Genomic DNA, 12,672 nt, shown 5'->3' on the forward strand with positions numbered 1-12,672 from the left:
TTAAGTATACATAAAACTTATTTCAACATGCAGCAATGAATCATTATTTAACAACAGCAATATCTCTTTTTTATATTAAAGCAAGACCGTTCAGCCATAAAAAGCTGAGAGAAAGGCTGTTCCGTCAATCTGAGCATCAATCGAAATGAAAATCAATCGAAAATGAATTGCCTACTAAATACAACCCAGGGAGGGAATTATAGTTTGATTAGTTTGAAAAAGACTAAACTTGTTAATAAAAAAAATATATCAGGCTGTGAAGGCGAAGATAAACTTGAAAAAAATGAGATGAAAAATCGGCTTTTACAGCCATTCAATCTAAAAAAAAGTTTTGACGTATTTGGTGAAAAAGACCAAATAGAAGTAAAATTTTGGGAGATAATCTTAACAAATTGAAAAGGTTGTAAAGACATTATTACTTAGAATAGGTCCTTCATTGTATCTTTGCTTGAAAATTACATACTAGGTATGAATAAGGGGTTAATAAGCTACTAGATATCAATAAAGAGCTACTAAAAGTATTAATATAAAATGGCCTATAATTGGTCAGCTAGAAAACATCCAGAAATTCGAACCAAGATTACACTTTTTTGGACTGTAAGCAAGCCAATGCGATATCATACTTACAAAATTTGAAGCCACTGTGAAAAAATTAGTTCACCTTCAAATTGGAAGCTAAGCCGACATTCCTATATTTTCGATAGCAAGCAGATAACCTCTTAGAGATAAAATATAAACCCAAAACGATGCAGTGTAGATTGGGTCGAATTCTAAACTCCAAGGATAAGAAATGTCAAAGCAATCTACATTATGACACTTAAAAGAGTATGGAGAAAGGAATAGAGTATAATCATTTTATTTCGGTTTCAAATTTAAACCCCAGTTATTATAGTTCAAAGATTCAAATATGTATAACGGACAAATACAGTTCTGAAGTGCCCTAAAAACGAACTTTTTTGAAGTGCGCTAAAAACGAACTTTATACGGAGAAAACTTAAAACCAACATTAAACTTAAACGAACAAAAATTACTCCGAATATGAAAGGGGCTATCCCTTCCTCAACGCCTCGTTCTTTACTCTAGAGATTTTTATTTTTTAAAAAGTAGAGTTGTGAGAAAGAGTGAAACTTTAGCGTAAAGAGCGAGGCATTGAGGAAGGGACAACCCCTTTCATATACGGAGTAATTTCTGTTCGTTTTAAGTTTTAATGTTGCTCCTTACTTTCAGTTAAAAAAACTTGTTTTTTTATTTAATAGCAAATCTTGTGGATAATCATTCTGCAAGTAGCAATCGAAGGCTGATAAATAATGAGTTGAAAATGAGAAGTACGGTCTGCTGTAAAGACTTTTCACATATGTATGAAACATGTTTTGCTTTGTTTCTTATATTGACACCTAGCATATTATATTATAGATGTCGCTATTTAGCAATCTTAGTGAGTTATTTGCATAGAATATTTTATATAGCCTCGGGACATCTTTGAACCACTGTCATAAAAGGAAGGGCCCTTGAAAGTTAGCTTTGGGCAGAAGCCAAGGGTATAGACTGTTTCTCTATAATCAACTTAGAATGAGTGACATTCTTTGGAAAGAATGTGCTGAATGGTTCTTAAGATGTGATGTTATTTCAACAGATCATCCAATATTTGAAGCAACTGCTGAAGTTGTTGTATTTGGTAAGATTTGATTTTAACTTTGGATTATGTCAATCCTTAATTTAAGCAATATATTTGGTTTGATAGAGCTTATGGTAAAATTCTAGTTGATTGACTTTTGGCTATCTCAGAAAGAGGCTAGGTTAGGAAAAGGAAACTTTCAGGGATGGGTCCAAAGGCTAAAGTATGTCCCAGGAAGGTATTTTGAATTACCCACCTTCACTCCTTCTCCCTCTAGAGGGTCCTGAAATTCGCTTTGCCTACATGATATTGAAATTTTGACAAAACAACATTTTACCTTAAGTTACCAGTTGCCTTTTCTCTGCCTTTAGTTCTAAAAGTGCATTTCCTAAACTAAAAGTTTTTTGTTATTTGAGTAGAATTGTGAGCCATATCAATGTTTTTTTTTTCAAATAGCCTATTAGGAAATGTATTTGCATATCTTTTTGACCTTATAGGCTAAATTGGGATTAAGCAAAGTTTTGAAGCTGAAAACAATTTTGTTGTACTTCCTTCAAGCAGAAGATCTATTTTACAAGGTTTCACTCTTATAACACACATATTTTTAAAGGTCATCAAAGGTCAGGGCCCTCAAGAGGGAGAAGGAGTGGAGGTGGGTACTTCAAAATACCTTCCTGGGACATACTTTAGCCATTAGACTCATCCCTGAAAGTTTCATTTCCCTAACTAACCCCTTTCTGAGATAGCCAAAAGTCAATCAACTAGAATTTTACTGCTTTCAATGAATTATTGCTTTCACTGTTTTCACAAAAAATTGCTGACAGAGTTGAAGTTAAAAGAGGTAGCCTATGCCTATTTGACATTTATATTAAGGAGGAGGTTTTATGTTGAAAAAAGGCTTACTCTGTGCCTAGAATATTGACTGATCAAATTGGCCCTCATGAGCAGCTGTTCATTAGTGAATATTAGATATGGCCTAGTTGCATTTACTGATTAGGCCTACAGTAGACTACATCATCAATTGGAGGGTTTGCATTTGATCAAGCTTGATTATATAAAATCTCCACTTTATTTGAGCAAGTCTATTTCATTGATTAGAGCTATTTGGCTTTGACAGTCTCCAAGTATGAGTATTTTTCTACAGTTTCCATAGCTTTTCCAGAATTTACAAGGTATTAAAGGTTGAGATGATGCCATTTCTACACCAAAGATCCAGTATGTGTGTTTTATTGTCCTTGTCCACTGTAGGCCTATGGATGTCTACTTTCTAGTCAAATTTGCAAATTATTGCATTTCTTTATTTGAAAACCAGACTAGTTGGGAAGTTTACAAATCCATGTGCTGTTAAATCCCTCTTAAATTTCTCTTCAGTTTTTGCAACTTCCTGGGATACTGGTGACCTCCTATTTTTGTATTCACTAGTTCATTGTATTAGGCTACCTACATTGTTCTGACAACACTAGGGTGAGCAAAATTTTGCAGCTCATATAATTGACTTACCAATAAAGTGAACAAAGTAGAGACAAGACCTTGAAAAAACTTTCCCAGAGCATAATTGAAACCCTGTGTTCATTCCTATGTACATTTCTAGTTTTTATTGCTTTTGTAAGTAAACAGTGAACACACCACATGACACCCTTTTCTGTTCTTTCCAAATATATTGATTACTACCTTAGCAGTTTCCATTTTAAGCCTGTCATGTTGTCCTTTGTTTTTGTTCTGGATTGTAAGATTAAACCTACCATTTGATTCTAAATCCAGTGTTCAGTTAGTGTTTTTTAATGATATATGTAACACATATCAATTTATTACAATCAAATCCAGTAAATTTAACAATTTGTAAATCATTTAATTCTGCATTTTAATGTTTATCTAAGTTTTAAGGTTTTTTTTTGGGTGCTAGACTTTGCAGTAAAATAGCAACTGCAAACAGAAGAAGCTGTAGATAGTATTGGAGTATAAATTGTTTTCATTCAACAAAATTTATGGAAAATGACATAAAATTTAATTAAAGAGTTTGAAAATGAAGGTAATTATTTTAATTATCTCTCCAAAGATAATTATCACTACTGTCACAATTACCCCCCTCCCCAACAGGGCCATATATAGCCCTAGGCCATGTAAGCAAACTTTTGATTTTTTTTTTCATATTATCATTATTTGCTACTAGTGATACAAATAATTGAAATTTTTTCTGTAGTAGTACTGCAACACTATGGTGCCAAAAAGTCCTATTGGCTATAATTAGCCTGCAATATTAATTGTGTTTTTCCAGCCTTATGTGTCTCCTGCAAACAAGGCTAGAATATTTGGAGATGTATTGATGGCAGTGGTCAAGTATTGTTCTGGAACATCGGTGGTTTAGAAGGCAGAGTAGGGTCTGTTAGGTGTTCTCCAGACAAATTGTCTATGGGTAGTTTTGTGTATGTGTTTGACTGACCATATATCAAACAACAAGCTGCACAAAAAATGTGGCTCTACTTCACTTTTGACAGCTTTAAAGAGAAAAAGATCAAGATGGCTTGGCCACATTTTACAGATAAAAGCTGAGCATTTGGTTAGAAGAGCAGCATGTGCAGCTCTGTTGTCCTTAGTTGGCTTGGTGCTACAATTGGCAGTACTGTAAATGACATACCAGATGGGTAAGTGATTTGAGGTCAAAGGAGTTTGTAATCTTAGGTGTTTTAGGCAACTTTGAAGTTTATGGTGGTATTCATGACTTGCTCTATTAGCTCTCGGGTCTTTTTGCCAAATGAAGGTGAAGAAATGAAGGTGAGAAGACTCAGTCTTCCCTTTCACCAAGCAAAGCTTGGTATTATGGTGCTACCATTTGAATGTGGACTTAAATTTCTTAATTGCACTGCTCAGTTTCAAAAACATCATCTGCCCAAGTCAAAGTTGCAATGCCTTTGGATAAAATTTCCCCATCAAACAGTTCATGGTAACAAACTGTAATAAGGAGCAACCCAGCTCAATAGTAACCAAAACTCAAAAAAATGGAATTTTGATACCAATACCTACATCAAAAGAATCGCATTTTAATGCTGATTTTAAATATATAAGTTTCATCAAGTTTAGTCTTACCCATCAAAAGTTACGAGCTTGAGAAAATTTGCGTTATTTTAGAAAATAGGGAGAAACGGCCCCTAGAAGTCATAGGATCTTAACGAAAATCACACCATCAGATTCAGCGTATCAGAGAACCCTACTGTAGAAGTTTCAAGCTCCTATCTACAAAAATGTGGAATTTTGTATTTTTTGCCAGAAGGCAGATCACGTATGCATGTTTATTGTTTATTTATTTTTTTTTCCAGGGGTTGATCGTATCGACCCAGTTGTCCTAGAATGTTGCAAGAGGGCTCATTCTAACGGAAATGAAAAGTTCTACTGCCCTTTTTAAGTGACCAAAAAAATTGGAGGGCACCTAGGCCCCCTCCCACGCTAATTATTTTACCAAAGTCAACAGATCAAAATTCTGAGATAGCCATTTTATTCAGCGTAGTCGAAAAACCTTATAACTATGTCTTTGGGGACGACTTACTCCCCCACAGTCCCTGTGGGAGGGGCAACAAGTTACAAACTTTGACCAGTGCATACATATAGTAATGGTTATTGGGAAGTGTACAGTCGTTTTCAGGAAGATTTTTTGGTCGGGGGGAGGGGTTGAGAAGAGGGGGATATGCTGGGGGAACTTTCCATCGATAATTTGTCATGGGGGAAGAAAATCTCCATGAAGGGAGCGCAGGATTTACTAGCATTATTTAAAAAAAAACAATGAAAAAATAAATATGAAAAAGTTCTTTCAGCTGGAAGTAAGGAAGAGCATTAAAACTTAAAACAAACAGAAATTATTAACCATTTGAGGGGCTCACCTCCTCCTAATACCTCGCTCTTTACGCTAAAGTATTTTTAGTAATTTCAACTATTTATTCTACAGCTTTTGTGATTCTGGGGTCATTCTTAATGAATTGGGACAAAATTTAAGCTTTAGTGTAAAGAGCGAGGATCTGACAAGGGGGCGAACCTCCTCATATATGTAATAAAAATATGAGAATACAGAAGTTCTTTACGTAAGCTAATTTATAAGTTACGTAAATCTTTTACTAATAAAAATATTCGTAAAAAATTTAAAGTTCTAGCTTTTTAATTAACCAAAAAATCTTAGGGCAACTAGGCTTCCTCCCCTGCTCTTTTTTTTCTCAAAATCATTCGATCAAAATTATGAGAAAGCCATTTAGCCAAAAAGCATTAATAAGCAAATTTCGTTTTGATATTTCCTTTGCCGAGAGCCAAAATCAAAACATGCATTGATTCAAAAACGTTCAGAAATTAAATAAAAAAAAGAAGTTTTTTTTAACTGAAAGTAAGGAGCGACATTAAAACTTAAAACGAACAGAAATTACTTCGTATATGAAAGAGGCTGCTTCCTCATCAACGCCCCGCTCTTTACGCTAAAGTTTTTTACTGTTTTAAAAAGAAGAATTGAGAGAAAGAGTCAAACTTTAGCGTAAATAGCGGGGCGTTGATGAGGAAGCAGCCTCTTTCATATACGAAATAATTTCTTTTCGTTTTAAGTTTTAATGTCGCTCCTTACTTTCAGTTAAAAAAACTGTTTTTTTTTTATTTAATATCACCTTAATGCCATTCGTTCATGAAATGTTCTGATAAAAAAGTAATTTGTTGCACATGATTTTGTTGAAACCATTATACCGTTTCTTTTTTTTTGTGAAACCTTTAATTAGAAGTAAAAAACTGCACTCTCTCGATCTGAAAAAGTTTGACTTAGCTCTTCTGTATAATAGGGCTCATTGAAGTTTCTTGGTTGGGTATTTAACCATATTTAAATTTGATACGCAAAGGTAATTATTGATAGGGGGTATATTTTCTAAAAAGGAGGATAGCATTAAACTGCTTTTGTGTATGCTTGCGTTGAGTTTAACAGTTTGCAGTGAAAATCATGGCAACTAAGAATATTCCAGGGATTATTCTAACTCCCTCAACTCTCCCCTTTCTATGTAGAATACCAGTGGAATCATCAGTTGAAACGCAAATGACTAGGCACAAAGTGATTTGTAATTAATATTAATTTATTAAAGATTAATGTATACCTCAAGCATAGTATTTTTCCCCCTAGGGCAATTATGTTATTGATAATGATACAAAGTTGGAAATGCTCATTTGATTGAGAATTTGAGCTTCTATTTAAGGGACAAAACTGACTGGAGGTAACCTGCTCCCCATCAATTCTCCATGTGCCCCCAGAACTCTATATTGCAGTGGATCAAAATTTCAGGATAACTATTTTGATTAGAAAAGTCCCTTGTTTCAAAAAATGTACTTCCTAATAGGCATGATGTACCTCTTTTTCTAATACCCTTATAATATGAAAGCTTTTCTTCTTAAATATTAATTTTTTAATCTATTTCTTTATCTTGGTTAGTGTTGCTTGTTTATATTTTTATCATAGGGAATGTTCTATTTTTAATTCATTTTTTACTCTTGATGCTGTATTTTTGCTTTTGTTCTATCTTGTATGTTGGTTTTTAAGTCTTACAAGTAGTACTTTTCAATATTTACTATTTTTTAAATATTTTGTTTTTTTAGTATATAACAATTAAAACTTCCAATCAGTTGTTTTTTTACAATCCTTTTAAATATTTAATAATTTTTTATAGAATATTTATAGTTTTATAAATTTTGTAATTTAATTTAATATTTTAAAATTTATAATTACATTTCCTAATATATATATATATATATATATATATATATATATATATATATATATATATATATATATATATATATATATACCGTATTTGGTAATAATATATATATATATATATTATATAATTTAGTATTATTATTATATGATAATATTAATAATAATTATTCATAAAAGTTAATATAAATATTCATAAAAGTTAATAATAATAATATTAAATTGTAATTTCTTGTAATTTAATGTTTATGAATATTTTATATTTTTTTTACTCCTCCTGCTTTTTTATTGTAGCTCAATGTCTTCGTGATGGAGTTCTGCTTTGTCACTTGCTGCACAAAATTGATCCAAAGACAATGGATCTGAAGAATGTATGCCTTAGACCACATATGGCACAGGTAACTTTTCTTGTTTCACCTTTTTTCTCTTTCATTCTCTCTTTTCTTTTTTCATTTTCTCTTTTGCATCTTTTTTCATTTTCTCTTTTGCATCAGGTTTTATCATGGATTTCAGATTTTATGGTGCATGTAAATTGTTATTACAAGTAAAAACAAACCTAGGCAATAAGTTAATGATTCCAACCCCTAATGGTTGAAAATATGAATATTGTTAAACTAAGTAAAAAAGAAGGATTAATTAATTATTACTGTTTTCCATTGTGGCTTTTTCAGGAAAAATTGGCTTTGTTTTTTTTTTGCCTTTTTCTAATGGCTCTAGTTTCCAATGGTGTTTTTCAAATAGTTTGTGGTAACGAATTGTAATTAAGAAGTGATTGAAGTAATTGAAACTCAAAAAACAGGATTTTGACTACAATAGATATGTCAAAAGATTTAGATTCCAAAAATATAAGATTCTTAAGTTTTATGCTATTCATCAAAAGCTACAAGCTTCAGGAAATTTGCTAAATTTCTGAAAGGGGGGGGGGGCAAAGCAAGGAATTTTAATGAAAATTACACCATCAGATTTAGTATATTCACCAAAATTGGTCTATTAAGATTTCTGAGCATACTGATTACAAAATTGAGGCTAATATTGCAGTGTAAACATCCAAAACACAAAATATGCTGTGTCTTTTGCAAATGGTGGAAATCTGAAACCTTTTGAAAGTTCAATCTGTATTATTGGAGGTCTCAAGTAGAGTCCTACTTAGGAATCTACATAGGAGTTCTTCAGCCCTTGCTTCAGCATACACTCCTCCCCGCCAGCATACACTCCCCCCGCACTCTGTAACTCATGCATATTTGGGGATACTTAACTAATGATCATTAATGATTGAATTTTAGCTACTAAAAACCTATATCATCGTAACATGACTATCCTTAATCTAAAAAGACTATATACACATTTCAAAAATGCTGATCATATTGAACCTTATGGAAATCTGATTCATGCAAAGATTATCAGTGTCTCTGATTTGTGAACTAATGAGACCTTTTGGCCTATGCCTCTTCCAACTGTTACCACCACCCCTCCCACGCATCTTTGCATATATAGGCAGGTATTGTCACTTTGACTCATGATCACATAGGGATTGCTCAAAGAATGGTCCTTATACATTGAATTTTAATAATTATGAATAGTTAAGATTGCAATTTGTTAGTCCCAAATCAAAACAGAGTAAGAAGATATTTAGCAAGTGTTGTTTGATTACACCGAACCAGCTTTAGTATATTAGGACTCATAAGCTTGTTGATTATAAATACAAAATAAAAACTACTGAAAGTAAAGAGCAACATTAAAACTTTAAACGTACTGAAATTATTCTGTATATGAGGGGGGCTACCCCCTATTGCTCTTTACACTACAGTCTTAAAGCTCTTTAAGAATGCTTCTCGTTCAAATTAAATGGCACTTGTGTTTCAGGAAGCGTTCTTAAAGATTTATGACAAAAAGTCAAACTTCGTGAAGAGTGGGGGATTGAGGAGGAAGCACGGATACAAGGGGGGAGTATGGGGGCAATCTCCCCCAAACACATTTTTTAAGAATCCTTCTTAAATTGTACTATTGAGTACTATACGAGAAATAAGGACTGAAAAATCGATCGTTTTCTGAATTAAAAACAATGAAACATATCAACGCAATAAAATTGTCTAAAGACACAATGTGATAAACGCAATACTAAAACGTTTCTGTGTTGTTAGGGAGAGCCCAAGGGAGTGAAGACCCAAGACAGTAAGGTTAGACAGTGGCAGTACTGTGGCCTGTATAGGCATGCAAAAGTTGGCATCACTTATCTCCACTCCCCGGAGACAAAGACACAGATCAAGTGTATGTAATGCATACATCCAAATGGAATAATTTCATTTCCATCACTGAACTAAAAAAAAAAAAAAAAAAAAAAAAAAAAAAAAAAAAAAAAAAAAAAAAAAAAAAAAAAAAAAAAAAAAAAAAAAAAAAAAAAAAAAAAAAAATCAAGACTCCTTCGCAAACACTACAAATGTTTGCCTCATTGCTAGCATTCACACAGCATTATATGAAGTACCTTGACAATGATGCCAATTCATGTGCCAGCATCTAATGTCTTCCTCATTTGGTGACACTGAAATAGTTTAGAGTTGTGATTAAGATACCGGCTTGTCAAGTATTATGAAGATCAAGGTTGTATCTTTCTTTCTGTCCAATGGCTTTCCATCCTATTGGAACGAGATTTAAGAATCATGTGTCGCCTCGTACCAATCGGGAGTCGGAAATTTCGCCTCTCAATTTCTTCCGCCAAGTCCATGTCAATAGTTAAGTGAGTACATTTTACATCTCCCTTGAAATGAGACCTGGTTATGCTTATTTGCCTCACATGTGGAACCTTATGCAGGGCACCATAAGGCAAACTACCCCTTTTGAAGTACCTCAACGAGGTCCTTTGAGCCGTAATATTCGTTGGAAGATGCATTTCCTGCTGCTAGGGCTAGGTATACCAGAACCATTTATCACAACCTTTACCCATTTGTCCCTTTTTTGCTTGACATCAAATTCTGAACCTGATTAAGTTCTCTTCTGGTCTCATAGAGAAAAATTTGGGACAACAATCGAAGTGGCTCATGCAACAGGCAACAAGTGCGTCATCTTCCCTTTGACTGCGGTCGCCTCTGATTGGCCCACGGATATTGACTTTTAATAGGTAATCACATCCTTGACAAAGTTTCCCAATGCCTTGGGCAAGCGGCAAAGTGAGCCAGTTGATCTCCCGTTGTGTCACGTTACGTTGATAGCAAACCCAATCTTAATTCAATTATTTTAAACAATATTGTAGAGGGGGGATGTTACACTTTCTCCTTTTGGCACTGCTATCCCTCACAAATTAAGGCTCTGGATCTGTTCCTGGAGGGGTAGACCCTTCATATACGGAATACTTTCTATTTGTTTTAGTCTTAAGGTGGCTTACTTTCAGTTAAAACAACTTGTTTTTGTATCTAATTTAATTTTTTTTCAAATCCTACCAGGAAATCCCCCATGTACAAATCCTCCTGGAAGTCTCTTCCCCATGGAAAGTTATTCCGGTGGAAAGCCCCCCCCCTTCAGAGAATTCTTGTCCGAAAAATTTCCGTGTATTTTCCAACAATAAATGCTATATCCAAGCCAAAAACGTACGCACGAATTTATTTCAGGGGTGAATCTTTCAAAACAGCTGATAAAAGGCGCATTATTTTACGCAACGCCTACAGAAACTGAAAGCACACGCATCAAGAAAAAGTTACTCACCCTAGAGTGTTTTATGCACTGCTGTATTTACTGCTGAATCTATGAAACCTTAGAAGCTCCCACGTCACTTAAAAACCAAGCATTACGAACATATTAAAAAAAATAAAAATAAAAACTCACTTTTTCAAAAGACATTAGGCTGCCTGGAAGAAACAAAAGTGAGGTAACTGAACCATTTCGACAGACCCTAAATGTAACCCAAGCATATGAAGTTGATCAGGCAGATGGAAAGAAGTTCAAAATCAATCCCATTAGATTTAACTTCATGCAAAGCGAAAAAATTGGGTTCACTATTGTTATTCACCCTTACGATGTAAATTGCAGCCTACGAGAAGAGCTAAGAGCAAACTTTTCTATTCGGCTGTGAAGATAGGTTTTTAGTCTTTTCATTGAAGAAAATAACCTCTCAGTACATGCTGTAAGAAGTAAGTAAGTAAGACGGCGATAGACCCTTAAGGTCCAAACCGACGGTGCTGAGCTCCGTTTCATGGCCCTGCAGCCAGGAAGTGCAATGGGGGACTGGGGGCCAACCATCCTGTGCTTTCACACACCCTCCCTGCTTACCTTCCCAAGATTTCTCCGGATACCCATTTAGAGCTGGTTCGACTCTGGCTGAGCTTACAGAGTCACGCCACTGACCCCCGTCCCAAACTAAATAACTGGTCACAACTGGGATTGAACCCGTGCCCCTTGGACAATGAATTCCCACACCAGCGTGCCAACTACTCAGCCAGGAGTAAGCTGTAAGTAGTAGAAATGACAAATGACCAGCTGTAAGAAGTAGGAATGACAGAGAAAATGTGGAGTAACATATGGATGATGAGAAGTATGGCTTGCTCACACCGAGCCAGTTCGAGATTCGAGTGATCATATGAGTTAGTCCACCAATAGGATGCAGGATGTTTTAGGTTTATGAAATTTGTCTTTTGTTGGATGACAACAGTGATTTCTGTAGCTTGGCATATTTATGTGACCTTCGAAAACAGCTGACACATCTTCTTCCCCGCCTTCAGTCGTATATCTTCAAACGTTTCTGTCACGCTTTTGACGCACTGAATGCACATAGACATGTCAATGTTTTTAACTGTATTAGCTTAGACAAATTCAGTGTGCACCCTAGAACAAATTCAATACAACGTTTAAAAAAGGATCAGATGTTAAATAAAAGAAACAAGTCATTTCAACTGAAAGTAATTAGCAACATTCAAATTTAAAACGAACAGAAATTATGAAGCATATGAAGACGATTGCCCCTGCCGTGACACCTGGCTGTGTACGCTAAAGTTTGAATTTTGACCCAACTCTTTAAGATGACTCTTGAAATACAAGGGTTGCTTAATTAAAACAATAAGAAGCTTTTCTAAAAGTACTAAGAACCTTTAGCGTAAAGATCGAGTTGTCCAGGAGGGGACAATCCCCTTCATATACGTAATAATTTCTATTCGTTTTGAATTTTACTTTTAGTTGAAAAAACTAAAAACTTTAGTTGAAAGTTTTTTTTTTAATTTAACGAACATCCATGAAACGGCTATATGTGTAAACTTTTTTCCTTAGTGTGAGGTTCATTTCTATATATAGAAGAGTGTATGTTTTATTACTTTCTTTTCGCGGGATTAAATATAAAATACAATGGAAATAA

At 34.2% G+C, this 12,672-nt stretch overlaps 1 protein-coding gene across 5 annotated transcripts in view; it reads left to right on the top strand.

Annotated features, from left to right (window-relative positions):
- Positions 1–1,461: 1,461 nt before the first annotated feature.
- The window catches only part of LOC136030108 (protein vav-like), a gene marked incomplete at its 3' end in the record, with an annotated part of 142,489 nt that continues 131,278 nt past the window's right edge, over positions 1,462–12,672 (top strand). For all 5 annotated transcript variants that reach the window (XM_065708782.1, XM_065708783.1, XM_065708785.1 and 2 more), the window contains 2 exon segments: positions 1,462–1,675; positions 7,632–7,735. In XM_065708782.1, the coding sequence (XP_065564854.1) occupies positions 1,570–1,675; positions 7,632–7,735 (210 nt within the window).

This window comes from Artemia franciscana, chromosome 8 (genome assembly GCF_032884065.1).
Source record: "Artemia franciscana chromosome 8, ASM3288406v1, whole genome shotgun sequence".
Lineage (NCBI taxonomy): Eukaryota > Metazoa > Arthropoda > Branchiopoda > Anostraca > Artemiidae > Artemia > Artemia franciscana.